The sequence below is a fragment of the Bidens hawaiensis genome, unplaced genomic scaffold (assembly GCF_021521415.1).
Source record: "Bidens hawaiensis isolate Kalapana, Puna unplaced genomic scaffold, B.hawaiensis_p1.1 tig00004242_1, whole genome shotgun sequence".
Classification (NCBI taxonomy): Eukaryota; Viridiplantae; Streptophyta; class Magnoliopsida; order Asterales; family Asteraceae; genus Bidens; species Bidens hawaiensis.
In genome coordinates, this window is record NW_027491253.1 from 1,264,226 (window position 1) to 1,287,291 (window position 23,066).

The 23,066-nt window shown below is 34.5% G+C and overlaps 3 protein-coding genes across 3 annotated transcripts; 1 reads left to right on the top strand and 2 right to left on the bottom strand.

Annotated features, from left to right (window-relative positions):
* Nucleotides 1-1,117: 1,117 nt before the first annotated feature.
* Nucleotides 1,118-5,808, bottom strand: LOC143625809 (uncharacterized). The gene is made up of 4 exons (XM_077096048.1): nucleotides 4,836-5,808; nucleotides 2,248-2,455; nucleotides 1,511-1,640; nucleotides 1,118-1,420 (listed from the first exon to the last, which is right to left on the bottom strand). Exons 1-4 carry the CDS (start codon nucleotides 5,726-5,728, stop codon nucleotides 1,149-1,151), a joined length of 1,503 nt encoding a protein of 500 aa, XP_076952163.1. The 5' UTR covers nucleotides 5,729-5,808; the 3' UTR covers nucleotides 1,118-1,148.
* An 8,315-nt stretch (nucleotides 5,809-14,123) lies between these two features.
* LOC143625810 (uncharacterized) lies at nucleotides 14,124-15,436 on the top strand. Its single transcript, XM_077096049.1, has one exon. The coding sequence runs from the start codon at nucleotides 14,124-14,126 to the stop codon at nucleotides 15,405-15,407; it is 1,284 nt and encodes a 427-aa protein (XP_076952164.1). The 3' UTR covers nucleotides 15,408-15,436.
* An 843-nt stretch (nucleotides 15,437-16,279) lies between these two features.
* LOC143625908 (RNA demethylase ALKBH10B-like) lies at nucleotides 16,280-20,729 on the bottom strand. The gene is made up of 7 exons (XM_077096126.1): nucleotides 20,190-20,729; nucleotides 18,306-18,436; nucleotides 18,081-18,198; nucleotides 17,730-17,855; nucleotides 17,518-17,633; nucleotides 16,958-17,112; nucleotides 16,280-16,894 (listed from the first exon to the last, which is right to left on the bottom strand). Exons 1-7 carry the CDS (start codon nucleotides 20,659-20,661, stop codon nucleotides 16,480-16,482), a joined length of 1,533 nt encoding a protein of 510 aa, XP_076952241.1. The 5' UTR covers nucleotides 20,662-20,729; the 3' UTR covers nucleotides 16,280-16,479.
* Nucleotides 20,730-23,066: the final 2,337 nt, after the last annotated feature.

Sequence of the window (23,066 nt, forward strand, 5' to 3'; positions counted from 1 at the left end):
TTTTTTTTTTTTGTGTACATTTTCAATTTTTTTGTGATATTATCTTTATAATTTCTTTACTTATTCATTAAGTATTATCGAATAGGGTTGTGTTCGGTTGGGCAAAATTTGTAATTGGAACGGGCTAGGTGACAAAACTTAAATAACTATTATTTGTCATTCGGTCTATTACGGTTATCTAGGTCGTGATGCACATTAAACAAAATTGGTCGTGAAGATATTCGCATCATGTGAACCTAGGTTGCATGGTATAAACGTGTGCAGTCTTACGCAATGAACATATTCTAAATCTATGGTTGAATTACAACATGTTTTGGTTGAAAAAGGACCATCAATTGATATCACCCAAACTAAGTGTTATCTAAGCATTATACATCAATCTTGACTCTACTATCACTTGCATTATTCGATAAGAATAGATGTATTTGCGTGAATGTATCACATAACGTGTATTGAAGCCAAGCCAAAATTGCAATATTTGCATAATGTATCAGCAATGTGTATTGGAGCGAAGCCTCCTCAGATTGAAACTCAGCTCATGGAAAACCTAATTGTGTCAACTCAAGCTTCCTCATTACATGAATTCGTGATTTAAAACTATCATACTCTTATAATCGTAAGAAACAAAGTACTAATCTTTTATCTTAACAAGATTAAACAATTAAAAATGACGAAAACGCCACTCGCAATCGTCAAGTGACAATTTCAAGATGTATTAAATATACAAAGACCCTTTCCATAAGGCAAACTCATTCAAGAAAACTCCATATTTTCTTTGGCATACATAAAATAAATAAAATCTCAATACTTGAAACAAACTGCACAAATACATAAATCTTTACATGGTTTAAGATAATCTCCAACTTCCTAGCCCTTAAACAAACACGAAGCTCACTCCAACCAAAAACCACACCCGACATACGCATGCTTATATCAGGACCGTTCAATACAAAATCAATTTAAGTAAAGAACTGCAAGAACCGCATAAATACATGCCCATGTTGCTTTAACTATAACCAAATCTCTTTCTTTGTTCCACTATTTCTCTCATGCAGTACGTGCAAATATCGGTTCTCTGCTTAAAATTGGTCATGTATTGAATGTGCCCCATATATACAGATGTATAAGGTTAACTATATGCATTACTACTATCTATCTAAAGTGTGCATTTTCCATATCCCTTTTGATGAATTAGAATTCATAATCTTCACAATTTTTTGCTTCGGATGTCGATGCCTCCTAGCATCTGGTTGTTGACCCGAATCGTTTACCTTTGTTACATCAACTTTGACTATATGATGGTCAGAAGTACCTTTAGATGATAAAACCATATAGGAACCAGGAACAAACTTGTAGGGGGAATCAGGGGATGCCAATATGTAATCTACCCGAGTACCATATTTGCAAGTACCCTGCACATCTGCGTTAAATCGTTAAAGTTATTGTATGTATTATCCAAAAAATAAACAAGAACCGCAATCTTTAAGAGACAGATTCTTAAGATTCTTACTTTGGCCTTTAGCAATAATGACTACAGATTCACATTCGCCTGCACAATCCTTGGCATCGGTGTATTGTTTGTTCTTTAAGTGCTTCATCACTTCAACTTTTGGTGTCGGTTTTCCCATTTCTTCATAGTACTGAAAGAACATGAACGAGTTGGTTTTAGTTGTGTTTTATCTCAAACGGATTAAATCAAATTACTGAAACAAGAACAGCTAAAAACACATTAATTAAGATATTAAAACTTTTCAAATGTTTAGAAAAAGGTAATTGTGTGTCACCTTGGTCCATTTTGACCAATTGATGTATTTTTACTAGGGGTGTAAACGACTAAACGAGCCAAGCAGCTTGTTAGCTACTCGATATCGGCTCACTAAAAGCTCGAATTGGTCCAAGCTCAAAACAAGCACAAGCCTCAGAAAGGCTTGTTTGATAAACGAGCACGAGCATCAGCTTCACTTATTGAGCTCGAGCTGGCTCGCAAATCTAAAAGAGCTTATTGTTTGTATAACTTTTATTTAATATATTAAATATATGATATACTTGTAACTTTGTAAGATACTATTATAACAGTTAAAATTATGATATAAATAACCAAAGCTGAGCTTGAACTCGAAAACTACTCACAAGAAGAGCTCGAGCTTAAAATATAGATCTTGAAACGAGCTGCATTCGAGCTCTCGTAAGTTAAGCGAGCGGAGCTAGGCTCGACTCAGCTCATTAACACCTCTGATTTTATCGCACCTTAACAATATCAGCCCATCTTTCGGGTGAGTAGTCTGTTTCATCAAGAGAGTTGATACCTCCTGCTAAAATATGTGGTCTCTCATTAGACTCAATTATTGCATTTATCTGTTTCATTCGCCAACTTTCATCAAGATGGTCAAGAAGGGTGCAATGAAAATCAACTTCTCCGGTTTCGGGAACATCAATTGTTGCCTTCAAAACATTCCTGCATCCGTTTCAGAAAAGCCCGTTAAATTATGTTTTTAATGCATACAACCTTTTTTAATCATTTCATTCAAAAATGAAAACTACGGGCTTGACCCATTACCTAATCCAGCCCGACTTGCCTACTTTGACCCAAAAAGTCAACCCCGATGTAATCTGGGCATATATTGTCTTTCACTAAATCAAAACAATCACATTCTTTTTAATATCTTAATGGAATCTTTTCACTTTTATCATAATTTTTTTTCTCTCATTTATCAGGCATTTTCATTAAAAAAAATGAAAACTTTTGACCCAAAAAGTCAACCCAGATATAATCTAATGGAAAATATTGCCTTTCACCAAATCAAATCAATCACATTTTTTTTAATCACATAATAGAATCTTTTCACTTTTACTCCTAATTTTTTATTTCAATTATCAGGCTGTTTCATTAAAAAACATATAAAAAGTTTGACCCAAAAAGTCAACCCAGATGTAATCTAATGGCAACTATTGTCTTTCAGCAAACAAAATCAGTCACATTCTTTCTTAATCTCATAATAGAATCTTTTCAATTATATCCTAATTCTTCCTTTCAGTTCTCGGATATATTCACTTAAAAAAAAAAGACTTGGAAGCATCACAAATTATGCCAAACAAAACTTGCAAGGTATGTTCGGATCAATGTAAATTTGGCTAATTGTAACTATCAAAAAAGATCTAAATCAATGTAAACACTACACACTCTTTATTTACAAATTATCGTACCAAACCCGGAACTAATTCTTTCAAGAAATACCATCCACACAAAGAAAACCATGGACCACAAGAAATATTGTAATTAATAAAATCTTCAAATTTCAGCATCAAACTATGAAGAAAAATAATGACATTGGTACATAAATGGAAAATGACTGAATGCTTGCCATGTATAGATTCTAATTAATCATAGGTTTTTAGTAGGTATCAAGAGCCCAAGAGCTAATCTTTGCTAGGGCTATAAACAAACCGTAAATTCAGGTACTGTTCGTGAACCATTTGGCTGGAAGTCCGGTTAGAAGCTTAAACTCTGCAGTTACATGCCCCCCCCTCCCCCTCTCTGTTTAGTGGGCCCCATCTTAAAATTACTATATAAGTAAGACAGGCCAAAACGGGTTGGGTCAGACTTGGCTAAAGCAATTAATTTAAGTAAATAATAAATAAATAACTTTGAGTAGGGGGTGGTAGCGTAACTTGTTGCCCGCTTACCTACTTCTCTGTTGTAATTGGATCATTTTGTTCCAAAAAAAAACCAACATATTACTTTCTTTCGTCTTAAAAAAAAATCGAGTAAAGCAATTAAGAAGGTTGTAAAATCTTTTGACTATTTGACATAAATAAAGTTTATTCATTTTCATGTAAATAGAATGATATTGCCTAATAACATATGTTATCTGTTGGAAGAACTATACCTATGTGGAGGATTCATTTAAGGCTTTTCACAATTATTAAACTGTTGGGCCATAATGCCCTTTCCCTTTGTGGCTTTTCACACAGGTGTCATGGGGTCCCCTCAATAGAATTCATGATCAAACCAAACATTTATTTTCTCTTTCTCGAGTATAAAGAAAATTAATTATTAAACTGACAAGATTATTGCTTTAAACAACAATGATGCAAACAGGAAACCATGCAATAATCAAAAAGAATCTTTCTTTGATTATTAAAAGACATGCAAACTGGATTGTAATAATTTAAAATGTGACTAGTTGGTTGATAACAATCCATATTGGTAATGTGACCAATGATACTATTAACTTTCATTTTCGTTGGCAAGCGTCGATCTCACTCTAACTTTCACTCTACAATCAGTAATAAATTGTAATAAAACACTACATAGTCAAAGGTGCAAGGCGCGTAAAAAAAGGCACTCCTTGAGACAAACAAAACACAATAACACATATATATATATATATATATATATTATAATACATACACACATGACATCATAGGCATGGAAAACTAATACAACTCTCCAAATATAATATAAAAACCTAATATTAAGATCATCCAACTATGATCAACATGTTTAAAAGAAAACAGAAAAAAAAATTAAAATTATTTAATTAAAAAATAAAAGTTTGAGCATGCTTTTACTATTTGAAGTTGTATACTTGTATTAGTCATATGTTGTAGGTGTAGATTTTTTTAATATGTTTAGGAAAGTAAGTGTACTCTTAATAATCTTGTTAAGGATAATACCACACTATTACTCAAAAATGATTTAAACAATTAGATAATCATAAGCAGGAGTAGATAAGTAAACACTAAAAAAAAGGATAATAATTTCTTTTTCATCTTATTCATAAAAAATGAAAATCCAAACACCAGCATATTGAACTAGAGAATGAAACACAAACCTGAAATCAGATTCATCAAAAATTTTCTGAACCTTGGATCGTTTAATCGGCCATTTCGATAAAACTGCATTACCGAATTCAGGTGCCCAACTTTCAGCAAAAACATAATTCATGCCCAAACAAGCAGCCAAATCAGATAATGGCTTCATATCTTGTTCTTCATCAGCCTTTACATCTTGTAAAGCCAATATATCTGCATCCAGTTCTTTCAAAACCTCAAGCACCGTTTTTGTTGACCGAAAACTCCCCCTTTGACTTTCTAATTCCCTTGAAGAAAAACTGGTACTTGATCTCGAAACACCCTTTCCTTTCAACACATTGCTGGTTTTTAAACTCGGGTCGGGTTCGGTTTCATCTGTAACAAAGTTTAACTGCCCGTTTCGCCTCAACGATATCTCGTTATCAGGTAAATTAATCGAAACTCTCAGCTTTGACTTTGCAAACTTCTCCTGCTTTGACTGATTTTCTGAACCACAATTGGAGCTTAAACGCATTGATGATTGTTTTAATATGCTTTTGGGCCGGTCAACCATTGACTTTGACCTTGAATGTGTAAATGAAACAGAGCTATTGGAGGCTACCTTTGTGTGATCTTGATCATACCCACCGTGGTCAAAGGTTGAACCTTTATCGGTCAAAGGTGGAATTGCCGGTGCCATTGAGAACAAACAAGCATTAAACGTTGCAATTCGAATTGGGTTTTGTGATTTTGGAACACCCATTTGATTATTTGGGTGAATTGTGGCAGACCCATTTGGGTTTGATGAATCTTGGTTTATAGAGTTTGATTTTGCGAGGCGTTTGATGGTGAGTTTGGGTTTTGGCCGGCGGCGAGACGGCGGCCGGAGCTTGGAGCAGAGTCGCCGGAGGTTTTTTTTGAGAGCATTGAGCATTTTGTGGAGGATGATTAGTAGTAAAAGTAAGTGTAATCATCATCAGGGTTTTAATAAAGGAGTGTATGGGAAACAAGTAGGGTGACATTTGGCAATAATTCAAAGGTACTATTTTTATCAACAACTTCTTTTATTGTTTTCATACTTTGCTAAATTAGGAGCATCTTTTTAAAAAATAATTGACTTGGCTATCCTACTAAAATGTATGTAATTATATAAAGGGTGTGTAGGTCAATGATATTATGGTGTTAAAAAGATAGTGATAATAGTGAAACCCGAATTAGATGGAACGGTGATGATAAAAATAAGTAGATAAACTATTTTAATAAGAAATCATGACCGTGTGTTGATGAAACTAATCAACTATGTGGATGGTCTTTAGCCAGCAAAAGATATCATTTAGAAAGATAATAATATTCAAGCTTTTTAGAATTGATCGTGGTTTGATTAGATTAGTGCGTCGTGTGTACGTTGTAGTAGAGCTAAAGGAACTAAAATATGTAACTAATATTATCAAATAAATTTCCAAAAGGAAAGTTTGTCATGTAATAAAACATTAAAATCGACTGTTACTAGACTAGGGTTAATGGAAAATAAAATTACAATTTTTAGGGTATATGGTTTGGTTAAACATATATATGTTTTTGGATAATTAAATCAGATATCACCTTATCTCATGCATATCCCATACTTACAAAATTTTTAGAAATTAGAACCAATCAAATACCTTTTCTCATAGCCAAATACTCGTATCAAAAGTTTATGTTTTCCCATCACATTCGAGTTCGAAACCATGTTTCTTCATATAGCTATCACTAGCTCTGAAGATGAATGGCATAATGTATCTTTCAAAAAGGTTAAGGACCAAACACGTGCATGGTCATTCGAAAAGCATTTTTAATTGTTATAATTATATAGGGTTTAGATCAAATACAAATGAAATTAACGTGCTAATTATGATAATCAAGTAAAGTAATTATATATACAAGTAGAGTAATTATGTAATTACATCATAGAGTAATTATCTAATTAATCTATAGTGTAATTGCATAATTACTTTACTTTTATATATAATTACTCTACTTGATTCTCATAATTAGCACGTTAATTTCATTTGTACGTTAATTTTTCCTTACTTATATAATTGCTAAAAAGAAGAAAAGTTTTAAACAACAATTTTATTAACAAAAACAGTAATGACTGAACACACCACAATATTTTTTTATACAATCAACAATGAAGTATGTCATGTATGTTTTTATATAATCAATATTTAATATTTGAATTCGGGCTTGCATTATTGAAATGTATAATCATATTATGTAAAATAATTAGCAGATATAGAATTATAATTAACAATAACAAATATAGTTGAAAATAACTTGTTGGCAAAGGTGGGTGGATGAGATTCGTCTCGTTGTATTTGGGTTGGATCGAGACAAAAAACCAGAAGATGCCAACTGCCCCCGAAGAAGAAGAAATAAGAAGCCTAGAAAACTGGATTAATTATTGATTAAGTTATAACTTATTAAAAGAAAATTATTGGAAATTGTGAAATCCAACTACATCTTTTTTTAATAACATATTCAATATAATCTTTAGATTTTATAGTCATATCATTTTCTAGTAAAATATAATTACTCTCAAATTGCGGTGGCCGGCACATCTTACTTGCTCCCACGTCAGTTTCCGAGTAACCCTAGCACACCGTCTCCCGGGTGGATCAAGAGGAGACACGGGTAACTTGTGCGGGTTGTGAAAATCAGAAAGAGGAATAAACTTGACTGATGTCGTACAAAACGAGCCGTTGGGCTGCTTAATTAAAAAAATATATGCATACTCTCTTTTTACACAATAAATACTCATTTAAATACTTATAAAAAGTTACTCCATTTTCCACTATTTTTCTCTGTTTTAAAGATACATACTTCTAAGTTCTAACCATGAATCTAACAACCACATAAACCAAAATAACAATATCAACTGAGCGAACTTAAGCAAAGATTCACATGAAGCGTGGACGATCAAGGACAAAGCATCGTTGTCAATGGCGTGCGTCAATACCATCAATCATCAAATAACTCATCACAATTTTCAATTTTGGTTAAACATTCGTGACATTTTTCATTCTCATGTGGGTCGGAAATGCATCGCTCCATTGACTACGTATTGACAATATGGAGGTTAATTCTTAAGACCATCGGATAATTTAACATGATCTACTGACGCATCATGATGAACCAACATATTGAGTTGAGAAAATAAAAGTTATGAATTTTCCACTTGCTCTTCATGAATTACACTAAGGTCAAAGGTTCATAATTGTTAATTGTTTGAGCAATTTAAGATTATATGTTTAATTCTCCTGTAGTTATATGGTTATGATTTTTAATAAAGTAATTATCTTTCATTTATGCGTTTATTGTTGTTTAGTTTTTGTATTTAATTTATATCATGTCAAATACTAAATAACTAAAACTTATATATTAAAATTACAAATATGATAGCTCAAATAGTTATAAACACTACAAAACAAAGAGCTTTAAGCGACGAGCGTATCAAGTGAAAACAATCACTTGATAAAAGTGTGTCGTGCTAGTACTAGTAATATGTTAGCTATAGGATGAACTCAAGTCAAAGAGTCGATATGTATTATGGGGTTAATTTATATTCAGATATCATAGTTAATGCAAACTCACAAATCAAACTCTTAAAATTAAAGTTCATAGAAACTCAACTCAACTCGGTATGCATTACGAATTTATTTTAGTTAACTCGAGTAGCCATTTAGAATGTCATTCAACTATAGTAGCGAATTAGAATGTCAACTAATAATATTACCATTTATAGAATTATTAACAAAATTACAAGTATAACTTTAAATATTGTATTAATGAACTATAAAATTTTATTTATTATCTATAATATATATAAACGAAAACCCTAAAATCCCACGTGTCACGATGTGGTCGCTCCCATTTTTCATGGAAGCCACCAGATTGCTTGATTTTTAAATTGAGGCCTCTCATTAATTTAACTCAAATTCATGGGTACGGGTCTTACCAAAACCAGATAGCTCTTAAACGGATTATAACATCTCATTAAATTAAAAATTAATTTTACCAATTATTTAATATAAAAGTCCTATAAAATAGGGACATACTAAATTTAATATCCAATTTAAAAAGAAAAATATATTATCTGTAACTAATAAACAATTTTATAGTAAAAAAGATAAGTGGGTCATGGGTTACCAAATCCAGATAATTTTTAAACGGGTTATAACATGTCATTTATTTATGAAACCCTTTCATCATCAAAACCTAAGTATATTATTAACTTTCTTACAATAAAGAAAATTAAAATCCAAAAAATAAATATTAAAAAACGAAAAATATAAAACAACCACTCTCTCAAGCCATCAGAATGCTTTATTCGTAAATGAAGGCTTCTCAGGCATTTGACCCGAATTCATGGGTAAAGATCTCACCAAACCCAGACAGCTCTTTAACGGGTTATAACATCTCATTATATTAAAAATTAATCCCATCAAATATTTGATATGAAAATCCTATAAAATATGGATATGCTAAAAATTAATATCCTATTTTATTTAAAAAAAGATATTATTTATAAATAAGAAACAATTTTATAATAAAGAAAATAAACGGGTAATGGGTATCACCAAACCTAGGTAGCTTTTAAACCGAATTATAACATATCATTTATTTGTGAAACAATTTTATCATCAAACCTCAAGTATATTAATTATTAACTTTCTTATAATAAATAAAATTAAAATCCAAATATATATATATAAATATAAAAAACGAATAAAGTAAAACAACCTCCGTAATACGGGGGATAAAATCTAGTTATTTATATTTTATGAATCTATAATGTATGTTATTATGTATAATATTAAATCTAATTTTTTTGTTGCATTTTTTAAACCATCCGTGTATTACACAGGCTATATCCTAGTTCGATATATAATACTTCAAATATATTCTAATATGATTATCACTCACTCATTATCATATTAGAGATGTGGTCAAAAATATACGAGGAAAGTGAATATGGGGCTGTTATGCATATAACCTTAGATGCGAAACCATCAAAACTACGTAGTTTTGATTAAAGTTTCCAAAAAACTGATTTTATTCTTTCCCTAATTATGTTTCATCTCCATTAACTTAGTAAACTCCTAATTCTTAAATCATCATCGTTGGCGATAAAAACAAGCTGTATATAAAAACAAGCTGTAATAAAAACAACCTAAACAATTAAAATTCTTCACAATTCTAATGCATCGAACACTATTCAATTTAATTTTGATATCAATTGTTTCATCAAGTAATTTTATTTATGTATTTTTTTTCTCTAAAGTAAGATATACAAGCTGTATATAAAAGAATAGATATGATAATTAGAATTTTGAAAGAATTGACTCTGGTACTAAACTTACATATCCACATAGAGATAGAATAGAAAATGAGGAATTTGATTTTTCGGAATCTAGTTTCTAAAAACGTACTATTTTGTTGGAGATAAACAAATGGAATTTAAATTAAGTTCTAATTGGTTTTAGGGGGTTTCACATCTAAGGTTAGATGCTTAATAGCCCCATATTCACTTTTCCTAAAATATATTTAAAGTATTATATCAAATAAAAATTGAAAATTCTGATGTTTTATATTTTGGAACAATAAGAAACAAAGGATTCTTGCATGGGAAGCCACGTCACCTAAAATACGGCGGACGCCTCTCCTATGCATTGTCCAATGTCCATCTAAGGCTGAGGGGTGTGGGGGGCGCGAGTGGGGGCTCCAGCCAATAATATTATGACGTGTGGCAGAGAGAGAAACTTGATAAGATGGGTATTGGTTGTGGTGCTCGCGCCCCTGGCCCTGGTGTGGAGGGGCGCGAGAGGGGACGCGAGCGGTTTATTTTTTTATTTTTTTATAAATGTATTAAAAAAACGTATTATTAAAAAAACAAGAAATTATTTAAAAAAACACACATTTTTTTGAAAATTCATAATAAAAAAAAACATACTAAAAATTAAACAAACAATAATATTTAATAATAAAACTAATCTAATACAAGATCATCTGGTCGCCTCGCCCACAAATGTTCAACCAACTCATGTCGAAGATCCCCGTGTATCTCACGGCTCTTGATATTTGCTATGTTATGAAGTTTTTTGTTGATCACTGATTGTGGACGGTTGTGGCGGAAAATGAAGGGATTCACGTGCAACCCTTTTCGACATCTGTAAATACTCATCCAAAGCGTCCGACGAGATGCCGTACGCTAATTGACGGATAGCAGCCGTGCATTTTTGAAGAGGGGTAAAACCGGGAAGACCCCTAGCATCCTCCCTTTGTTGAAAAAAGGGATACCGTGCCTCTAAATCACTCGCTATACGCGTGAACAATTGCCTGCTCATTCGAAAACGAGTTCGAAAATCCGACTCCGCGTATACCGGTTGAGGGCTAAAATAATGCCTCATCAAAGTATCGTTAGCACCCGATCGATCACGATCACGAGGTGGTGCTCTAACCCTCGGGAGTCGGGGTTGATGGGCTTGATTTTGCAAGAGATTGACCACGGTTGCGGTCAAAACTCCCCCTACATGAAGAAGCAAATCATCCTCTTCGGAGGAGTCGGAATCAAACGAGTACGACGACATTATTTTTAAAAAAAAAATTGGGACGATGGGTTGTTTTTGGATTTTTTTTTAAAAATAGGAAAAAAATTTTGGGTTTTATAAAGGAGTTTGGGATATTATATATGAGTTTGGAGATTGAAGTTGTGTTTGATATGGTTAAAATGGGTTGATTTAGGGGTATTATATAGGATTTTGTAAAGGTTTTTAAAAAAAAAAACCCGAGCTCAACGGCTCTTTTGGGTGGGCCCACCAGCTTTTCCTCTCTCTTCTCCCGCGATCACCCTTGCGCCCGCCTGGAAATCAGCGCTCGCGCCCCTCTCGCGCCCTTCTCGCGCCTCGGTGGTGTGGTGCTCGCGCCCCGGGGCGCGAGCGGATGGCCTCACGCGCCCTTTCTCGCGCTCCACACCCCTCAGCCTAATATCTACAACGACATTCAAATTACTTTCGTTGACTTTTGTAGTCAAATTCTTTGTGAAGTTAACTTTATTTGTTTCTTTAATCATTATTTTGGATTTTGATTGACTATACTTCCTTGAAGAATCAGATTTCAACTGATTATATTAGTATTGCCAAAATGATATATATTTGCAACAAAATATTTTTTTTTAAACAAGCTAGTGAGAAGATGGGTACATAAAACTTGACAACTCGTGAAGATATAAACCGCCGAGTGCATACACAAAAAGTTGGACATAAGCCCTAAGGTGTTCCAAATGGCGTCGAACTAGACGCTGATACTTGGTGGGTTATTAAGCTACTTCGTCCAAATAGGTTGAAGTGTATTGAAAATTGAAATAGAAAGTGAGAGGAATAAAGTCATTTTAATAAAACGTATCGAGCTTGTGGAGACTTGATGGAGAAAAAAGGAATAGTATTAGTTTTTCCGTTAGCAAGTAGTGTGAAAAGACAGTATCCAAAATAAGGTATGAAATTATGTCATGACACGAACCTAAATATAAAATTCACTAGTTTGGGTCGAAACTGCGAACAAATTTTCTTAATGTGTCCCGACAATCCCCAATGGAAAAAAATGTAGTACTATGTGTGTGTTAAAATCACGATTGATACCTATGAAAATTTGATATCGTGGCCTTTCGAATCTCGAGAACGACCCCATGAAATTTTGAGATCGACTCTAATAAAAATTAAAATACAAATTTACATAGCTTCAATATGATTATATAAATCTAATATAAATAATTTATTCAATTATATTTGAATTAAATACTAACAGTTTTAATACAATTTAAGTCTAGGTCTCAACCTAATATAAAACTTCGAAACCCAAATGTCTAATCAATCTCTACTCAAAACTTAAGCCCATGCCCCCAACTCAATCTACATTTAACCTGTGGTAAAAAGAAAGAAAAAAGAAGTGGGTTCCATATTACAATTTTTTGAAACGGGTAAACCCCAATAGACCGATCGTTGTCGTAGTCATCCAAACTAGAGTCAGCAATCAATCGTCCATTTGCCTGAACCAACTAGTATTGAAATTTCCAATAGCTATAATTGAAGCTTAGATTTCATAATAGAGCTTACAACCTTAGATTTCATTACTTGGTGAGTTACACGCCATCTATTTCTTAATTATGCGTCACACGCATTATTATTTTCTTTTGAAAAACATTTTTTTTCATCTTTATCGATGTACTAAATGAGACTAGAATCCACAATCATGATGTCTCAGGTGGTTGTACGTTGTTCATTAAACATTATCTATCAAATGTTATGTGGTTTGGTTCAAATAACTTAGTCTATATAACTTCTTGGGTTTGGTTCAAATACAAATGGCTTTTATCGTGAGAAGTGTACAAATAACTAGAGTAATTATGTTAACACTAGAAAAATTATTATTACACTATAACTTTTGAGCTAAAGTTATTATTACACTATTTTATTTTTTATAACATAATTGCTCTGGTTAAAAACTGTAGTTATTCTAGTTATTTGCATGTTTAGTATATTAATTTTATTTGTACCCTAACTTATCACTTGAATATTTATAAAACTTTGAATTGGATTTTAAGGCTTAATAATCTTTTTATCCTCATAAATAAACAGAAAGTATTAATTTACTTTAACCACCTGTGTAAGAATACAAAATATAACTTTTAATAAAAAAATATTATTTAATAAATAAATATAAAGAAAATTAAGAAAAACACAAGAGGGAAGAAAGAAGAAAAACAAGAGTCGAGATTCTATGCACAGAAAGAAAGAATAATATGGTATCATCTGTCATTATCAAACTCAATTATTCCCACCTCCATCCCTCCACTGTAATCAACTATTAGGGAGGGGTGTGTGTTGAATGAAAACAAATGGATCTTTAATATAATATGAATTCGAAAAACATTACTTGGGCGGGTTAATCTGAAATAAATACCATTTATTGAATATGGGTTATAAAAGATGAGGAGTGCTAAGAGCTTGAAAAGTGGCAAAAAAAAAAAAAGAGTATCCTTTTATTAGAAGGATAAGATTTTTTTGTTACGGTTGGGGCGTGATACAATCATGCAAGTTATATGTTTTCGGCGTTTTGGAGCTTACTGGACCTTTGTTACTAATTGGGCCAAACAATAATAAAAGTTAAACATGAAATGGGCTAACAGAAAAGCCCAATACAAGAGTGCGGTCCCACTTGAAATCGTGTTACAGTCTTCGGCTCATGATTTGAACTTTGAAGGCGTATACCAGAAACTGTGAACCGTCAAGTCAATGGATTTCTTCAGATCAATATTAGCTGATGATCCGGAGCCACCTCAAACCCTACAACAATCCGAATCCAATAATCAATTACCAAATCACCAACAAACCGAAGTTCATAGCGATCACGATGATGATGATTCCACTTCAAATGTCAATTCGTCTGAAAACAGCAGCGCCGGTAGTTTATGGAGCTTCGGAGATCTGGTGAAAACCTTAACCACCAAATCCGAATCAGTAATCGAAACCTACCGTCGCGATCTCAAGGATTTCGGTACCGGTTTGCGCAATGAATCCGATTTGTTCCGTCAAGTTGCCAGCCGCGCCGTGAAGGACTTGCCGTCGTCTAGTACGTCGGCAATTGACGGAGTACTGAAATCCACGGCGGATATTATCGCACAGAGTAAGGAAGCTTTTATTAAACCTAATGATGCTGATGATTCCGATGCTTCTGAGAAACTTATTAATAATGATATTAACAATCGTAGTGGTTTGGATTTGAAACTGTATAGTCGGTTTGATGTCAAGTTGAATGAGATTAGGAGTGATAGACTAACTTATTGTGAGGATCCTGAGGATTTAGGTGATTATGATAAGTGGAAGTTAGGGTTTGTGATTGATGATAAGAGAAGTGAAATTGAGAGGTTAGTTGGAGAGAATGGTGAGTTGGTTGGAATGTATGGAAAACTTGTTCCGAATGAGGTTGATGAGGGAATGTTTTGGTTTAGGTATTTTTATAAAGTGCGTAAGCTTAAACTGCAAGAGGATATGAGAGCGAAGCCTGTGAAGAGATCGTTATCAGTAGATGATGAAGAAGAGGATTTAAGTTGGGATGTTGATGAGGACGATGATGTTGATGATGTTAATATTGAACATAAACAACAAGGTGATCAATTAATGTCAAGCGCCTCAAAAGGCGAAGATTTGGATGACGAAGTTAAAGCGCAAAGTTCTAAGGTTGTTGATGAAGATGATAAGAACAGAGATGAATCAGTGGTGAAATCTAATGAAAAGGTTGATATGAAAGTGGATTCGGCTGAAGTTAAAGATAAAGATAGGAATGTGGTTGTTGAGTCGAATCAACCTTCATTTCGTGAGGATGATGATATTGGGTGGGATGAGATTGAAGATCTTGGGGACGATGATGACCGGAAAGTCTCTCATGGTGATGCAGATGCCAGTAAAGCCGCCTTGCGCACAAGGTTGGCTACTGCTGCAGATGAGGAGGATTTGAATTGGGATATTGAAGATGATGATGAAGAAGATGACAAGACTGTAAAACCCGGTGATAAGTGAGTATGCATAACAATAGTTAAATCACCTAAGGTGTTTTGCATTGTGTTTTTACATGTTTTGTTTGTGTAAAGTTGCTGTAATTGTTTCTACTTTTTAGTCTTTACCTGTCATTCTTAAGTGATATGTAATACGTCGTTCTTGTTCATAATAATACGTCTTCCATAGTTCCATATGTTGCCACTATGGTTGTCTATGTTATTGTTTGGTTCCTAGCTTTCAAACATTACACCCATGCTTTTCAAGCTTACACCACAAAACAATAGAGCTCAAAATGTATAACAATTGAAGCTCAGCTTACAAGAAGCATTCGGGTTAACTATTCTTTATATTTTCTTATATAGGGGCGTAGGGCTTGAGTTGGCCTATTTAACCGATATGCAAGTTGATCTCAAGCTTTCAATAGAGCTCAAAATGTGTAACAGGTAAAGCTCTACCTTACAAGAAACATGACTATATTTGTTATAACTGTAACTCGCCAACGATTTATGGCACGTTTAACCAGTTACGACCTATTCACTACAAAATCGCCCATTTACAACCCACCAATTTGTTTTGACTCATTTAGATAAACGGATTACGCGTTTCATGTCCATATGCAGTTAATTTCTTTGACACAAATATGTAAGTGTGTTCAAGTTCATCTATTTCAACCCATTACCCCTAGGTTTCTTATGTATATAATTTTGAGTTGGTTAAATTGCAAGCATCAGTAAGCATCTTCAAACAACAAACACACAAAACTGAATTCAAGTTTTTAACTCATGACAGTCAACTTGAGCTCACGTTTGACTCCTAACAGTTTTAGTGCTATGCAAAATTTAAAAGAAACACCTCCAAATAACTAAACATGTAAAAAAGCAAATGATAATGATAAAAAAAAATTCACACCTTTTAATTAAAGATTTTAACGACTATTCTCGATTCTCTATCATGACAACAATGGATTAGTCTAATCACCGATACTAAAACCTATTCGGTTCCCTTGTAGCCAAATAAAATCTCTGTTTCAAACGCCCAAACCACACCACCAGTTTCACGAACCCACATTTCTCAAGCAACACTAATACCAGAATCAGCGGAACGGTCCATTTTTATGCGGTTCGGTGGGGGCAGGCAGTGCCAGAAGCCTCCCCCTTTGAGCACGAGGAGGTAGATGTTTAGTCGGCTTTTTTGGCCCATTGTTCCAGGGTAAGAAAACACCAGTCCCACCACGTGGCAGCCTTCTTGGGCTCATAACCATGGGCGGGAGCGGTGCTAACATAAGAAGTTGTGGGCCCCATTTTGGGGCATGAATCGACTCGCCTGTTAATATTGGAGTTGGAAGACCGGGCTGCCACACGGTCATGGCCCCGGCCATGGGATCTTTTGGGGCTTGGTTTTTGTCTGCTCGGACTTTGAAAAACGTGACGCTGATTCGCTTAGTTGGAGACTGGCACATGGCGTGGCGTGCCATGTCAGCACTGTTTCCCCTCATCACTAACAGTGACCTGTGGAGTAGTGAAAATTGTTATTATAAAAGGTGTACTTATTATTATGTATAGATGGCTTACCCTTCCTTGAGAGAAAGCATGAGTGGTCCTTTATAGTTGCCATCATTGTCACAGACTAGACTACGCCCGAAAGCCATTGTTGACTCGGATAGAACAAGTGTCAAGATAGGTTGCTCTAAATGTGGCGTTTTCAAGAACGGCTGTGAAAATTCACCCTGCAAGTGGATTCCGTTTCGAGTATCACTACCATGTGTGTATAGAGTTTGGATCATTTTAGAATTTCTATATAATTTGATAACTTTAAAATCTCTTAGCAACCAATCATTTTATTTATTTAATTATATGTATTTGATGATATTTGGGGTTAGTTTTGTCATTTATTATATGTAATTTTTATGATTTCAAATATGTAAAGTTGTAATCACATGTTTCCAATCAGAAAATTACATACAATATATGACAAAACTAACCTCAAATACATAAATTTTAATAAATAAAATGATTGGTTGTTAAAAAGTTTTTAAATTATTTTAAAGTTCTGAAATGATGCTAATCCTATATACATATATACACATATGTGTAACATGATTAAAAGTTAATTTAAGAGCAAATTGTAGTACCTCATCAAAAAAGTTTATGATGCAACTGTTGGGTCGTCTGTTTTCAGAAACTAAGTGAAGCTGAATGAGATGGTCGATGACGCCTTCAAGAGGAGCAGGGATCGGGTCGATATTGCCTGTAAACATATTTAAAGCAGCCACAATTTTATATCTTTGGATCAAATTTAGAATAATATTATTCATATCAAATGATTTATGAGGTTGCATCTTACTGTCTTGGGATTTATTAGTAGCTGCAACTTGGTCTTCTTTTATCTGTCCAAATATTGGAGCTCCAAACTGAATAAGCTCTCTCTTGATTAACTTTGACTGCTGATTGTACATGATAAAAGTCTCACCTAATCATCACCCATAATCAATAGGATTATAAAACCATGTTACCAAAAAAAGAACATTATTTTCTAAATAAGGAAATGATGTATTTCATGAGATGTTATTTTTTTGGTCTCAAACATGTATAATTAAGGCTGCAAACCTGTTCAATCCCTTACTATCTCAAAACTTCGGTCCGAAAAGGAAAGAACAAGGTAAACTAGAAAAGCATCACGAATCACGGGGTCCACCTGAGAGTTCACCATTTTGGCCAGCGGCTCGGAGATCGGTTACATAGTTGGTTAACTTTGAAAGCTCGGTCATGTTAAGTACATCATCATATAGCTTCAACCCTCTCCCCATATTCACCTGCCAATCATAAGTTCAATCTAACATGTTAGTTTCTTTTCTTACCATTTAACGCCATATACAATTGTTACAATATAAATAATTCAAATTTTAATAAAAGAACATACCATATGCCCTTTAACAGACTCCTTAGCCGTAAACCCTTTTGTTATCTTCATTTCAGCACGCCTAGCCTCCCAATCTTCTCGGTTTGAGCATATTTCAAAATTTTCCACTGTCGAATGCACTTCATGAGTATCTGTACAATTTAAAAAAATGAGTACAGTCATCGTCGAAACCATATGGGGTCTATATCTCTTAAATTTTCTCTTAACATAGGTATCAAACATTATCATTTTCTTATAGCTCGACATCAAATATGTTGTTGACATGTTAAAAAGCTTCAACTTATTGTTAGTGGATAACTAATTTAACTCCAGAGTCCAGACAATTTTATTGATAACAATCACTGTTATGATAATATTACATTTCTGACTTCATTCAGAGGATATTTTTGGAATTTGAGACCAAGAAATCACCAACCGCCCAATGTGCAACCCTACCTCACCCCACCATGGTCCATGCTACATATGATTCCTTTTATCCTTATTAACACTTTTGTACCCTTTTTAAGTAAGAACATTCGTTATAGGCACCACATCACTATTATCAGGCACCGAGCACTACTCCAATAGCACCTTTCCACTAACACAGTACGACAAAGCTCCCTCCCACTATGCAACTTACTCTTTTCCACTAGGGAATTATTGTCATTGTCATGATAACATTAATATAAAGAGAATCATATGAAAATGTGAAGCATTTAATGTAACTTGTATTTTGTTACAAATCATGAGTAGCAAAATATAAGGCAATTAAGTGATGAAAATAAAATTACAAACACTTGGCATACATATGAAAGGAAATGATATTAATTATAATGTTGTATTTTAATGCAATGTAATCAAAGCAATACACAAAAGGTATTTATTATGGTGTATAAAATTTGCATAAAAGTTAATTGTAACAAATTTGGAAAATAATAAAGTTGAAATTCGTGTGAGTTAGTTTGGTCCCACTAGATGGGCGGATGACACAACATAGAGTGTTATAAAGAAATCAATATCGTCCCAAGGATTAGAATCCAATGACCAAATGTCAAAAACTCCACCAAACAAACAAGAATTCTTTGGCAAACCATCTTTAATTCAATGGTATCCCTAGACTTTAAAATACTTTCAACAAAATAAAGATGGTTAAGCTTTGATAGGTGAGAACAAAGGGATTCTGTGCAAATTGCTACATAAGCAAGCACACTTCCTCTATTTACTCAAAAGTTAAAAAGAAACTTTTGATACAAGTTTGACCACGAAATTCTCACCAAAATCCTCGGAATTAGCAGAAATAATTGAATTCTAGCATTTATTGATTCTCATGATCATTCAATCACATCTGTAACCGAAGGAGTTAAGATTATATAAAGTCAGATAAGTCAGTAAAATTGAAAGACGTTAAAAGCTACAACACACAGCTCCCAAGGGAAAAGAGAAGAAATGACTGAAGCTTTTGTAGAATTCAATAATTTAATTAATGAAATATTGTTGTAATGTTGTTGAATTTGGCTGTGTATGGTTATTAAATTAAAATATATATATAAAGGCTCCATAAAACTCATGTAAGTGTAAAGTGTTCATTGTGAAAATGATTTGTGTGTCAATGCCCGTGAATTTAAAATTAAAAGTTATAAATAATTAACGAGCAGCATGTGAGTGATGAGAAAAAGAGGTACAGATCTGAAATCCGCAACTGTACTTAATTTGACGTAAACAAATATAGATATTATAAAACGATACAGGACTACACGATTCGTATAAACACATATACCTCTCATGTAGGTTCTTATGACGCATATAGCTCTATCAGATTATTAACAAACACACACATATATATATATATATAAAGTAACAGTAATAAATATTAACCGAATAAAACAAGCAATAATAATTCATTACCTGCATCAGTAATCCCGCTCTTCGGCGAATAATCCTTAGTAGAATCATCATCAACCACCTCACCACCGCCATTACCATTACCATTAACATCCACAAATCCATCCACAACAACTTCACGTTTAACCTCCACCACCGGCGCCTGCACCTTTGCATTCACATTCTCATCACCACCCCTCATCTTCACCTTCTGCAGCTCCGTCGTGACATCAGCGATCGAAAAAAACTTCTGCATCTGCAGAATCGGGATCCAATTCAACCGACGACGGTGTATAGCCGCGAACACCACCTCGTAGTCACGTCGTCCGCCTTCAAACTGCGACAAATGGCCACACAACGCGTCGATTATCGCATTCGCCGCAGCAAACTCGCCTCGGAACCACGAGATTATCGCGTCCTTAGCCAACGCCTCCGGCATCACCGCCGCCGTCGCCGGAAACATCACCGGCGTTCGATCCGCCACTGCAGGCGCCATGTCAGATACACGTGATATGGAAACCTAATATTCTATTCGACGAAACGACGACGTACGGTTAACGGATCTATAATTATAATTCTATATGTATATATAATATATACACCTTGTATATATAGTGACTGAAAAATTTGAGAGAAGAGATGAATGTATGTATAGAGGACGATATATGTATATAGGCACCTTGTATATGTAGTGACTGGAAAAAATTGAAGGAAAAAACAAAAAATATTTATGAGCTTAATTGGCTAGTCCGTCAGGGGGGAATATGCTGACGTGTTAGTTTATTATTTGTAACGTTTGCCAGCATGTAATTGTTATTTGTGTTGAGCCATTTTGGACTAAGGGCAAAGGGGTAGGTTTCAATATATTTATTAAAAAATTTAAAAGATTCGAATATAATATTTTATTAGATATGTGGTAGTAACTACCACAATTTAATGAATGATGAATCTGGTCGTCACGATGAGCACAAAATTAAATTGATTTCCTATTATGAAAAAGGTAAAAAATTAAATGTGTTACTAGATTCATGCAAGTTTTTGTAGGTTCCCAGCCGGATCTACACGAGATATCGCGTTCTACGTAGGTGCGGAATCCCTACGTAAGACGTTACGAGTATAGAAAACGATACGAGCTAACGCACGATACGATAATCAAACACACGTTGTATTTCAACCGTAAACACGTGATACTATGATCACTGAGTACAAACTCTCTGACTCGAATACACGAATAACACTCTCTCAAAACACCAACTCTCTCGATATTAATGTGTAATCTAAGCCGTAACCTAGACTATATATTCACGACAACTTCGCGTGGCATGTTCAGGCGAAGTTGTCACTAACTTCGCTTGTCTAACAAGTTCGCCTATATCAGCGAACTTGTTAGCAACTTCGCTTACATACAAACTCAAATCCAAACGACTCGATTACAGACACTAGACACTGAACTACTGACATCTTGCACCAACAGACTCCCCCTTGGCAGTAGCTTCATCTCTTTAGCTTCAAACACGTGTCTTGTAATCTTCAACAATCTTGCATCTTCATCTTCAAGCATGAACTCCTTCGCGTACACAAACTGATACAATTCTTTGATATTTCTTCGCTTCGTCTTTCCAAGCAGGAATATAAAAGATTTTCTTCTCATTCAGCACCTGCAGATCAGCTTGCGACAAGTTCACTAGATGCATCGGATCATAAACTCTTAGCAGCTCTTGTTTATCTTCGTCTTCCATCACTGCTTCAGCTGTTTCACAATCAACATACCACCACTTTAGATCTTTGAGCACATCCTTGGGCATTTGTTTCATCGGCACTTCTTTAAGGCACCGGATCGGCTTATACTTCATAATCATCCAAGGTTTTCCATCTGCTCTCAAACCTCTATCCTTGTCTTCAACAAGTTTTCCCTTTTGTGGTTTCAACAGCTCAAATTTCTTCTCTTTTATACTCTCTTTCCACACAATTTTCCCAATAACTCTAGCCATATTATCATCACTTCGGTTTATCAATCCCAATCTGGCTAAGTCTTTCACTTCACATTCTGGCAGTGTATTCAGTGATCTTAAAAGTCTTTTGAAATACTGAACACCGTCATATCTCTTAATCACGAAGAGCCTCAACTGCTCATCATATATCCAGCAAATAATCCCTTTCTTCGCTTCAGCATAACCTTTAATGTTGTAACTCTTCTTAAACATTGTAGGAACCGCTGGTTTCTTCGTTTTGACGAACCACTGAGCATAGCCTTCTTTCCATCTAGGCTGCTTTTCCCATTCAGATTCATCACTTGCCATCTCTTTACTCATATCTGCTTTCTCAACATCTGGAATGTCATGCTCAATATTTTCCTCAACTATCTCTCCCTCTTCTATCTCTGTATCAATCACAATCTCTTCACCAATCTTCTCTATCTCTTCCACTGGTAATACATCATCATCACCAACCAACTCATCATCCATCTCCTCAACTTCCACTACCACCACATCATCACCACCAGCTGCAGTTGTCGACTCCCCCTGAGTTGTGGAAGTCCCAAGAGCTTGTACAGTTCTTGGCAACTCACCACCTGCACCTTTCGATGCATTGGGATCATCGTCTCTATCATTGCGCTTCTTCGTCCTCAACTCATCGCCTTTACAGCTCGTCTCCCCCTGAGATGCCAAGAACTCCTTCAGAGCATCTATGATTTTTTCATGTTCTACCAGCAGGGACGACTGCATCTGATTCTCTGCAACTAGGCGTTGAATAGCCTGGGTCTGGATAAGATTAATCATTGACTGTTCTGCCACGACCCGTTCAAGTGCTGCTATTCGTTCTGAGTCTGATAAGGTTGCATCGAAATCAAACCTCAGATGTGATATATCTTGAGTGTACTGAGGAGGGATTTCCGATGTA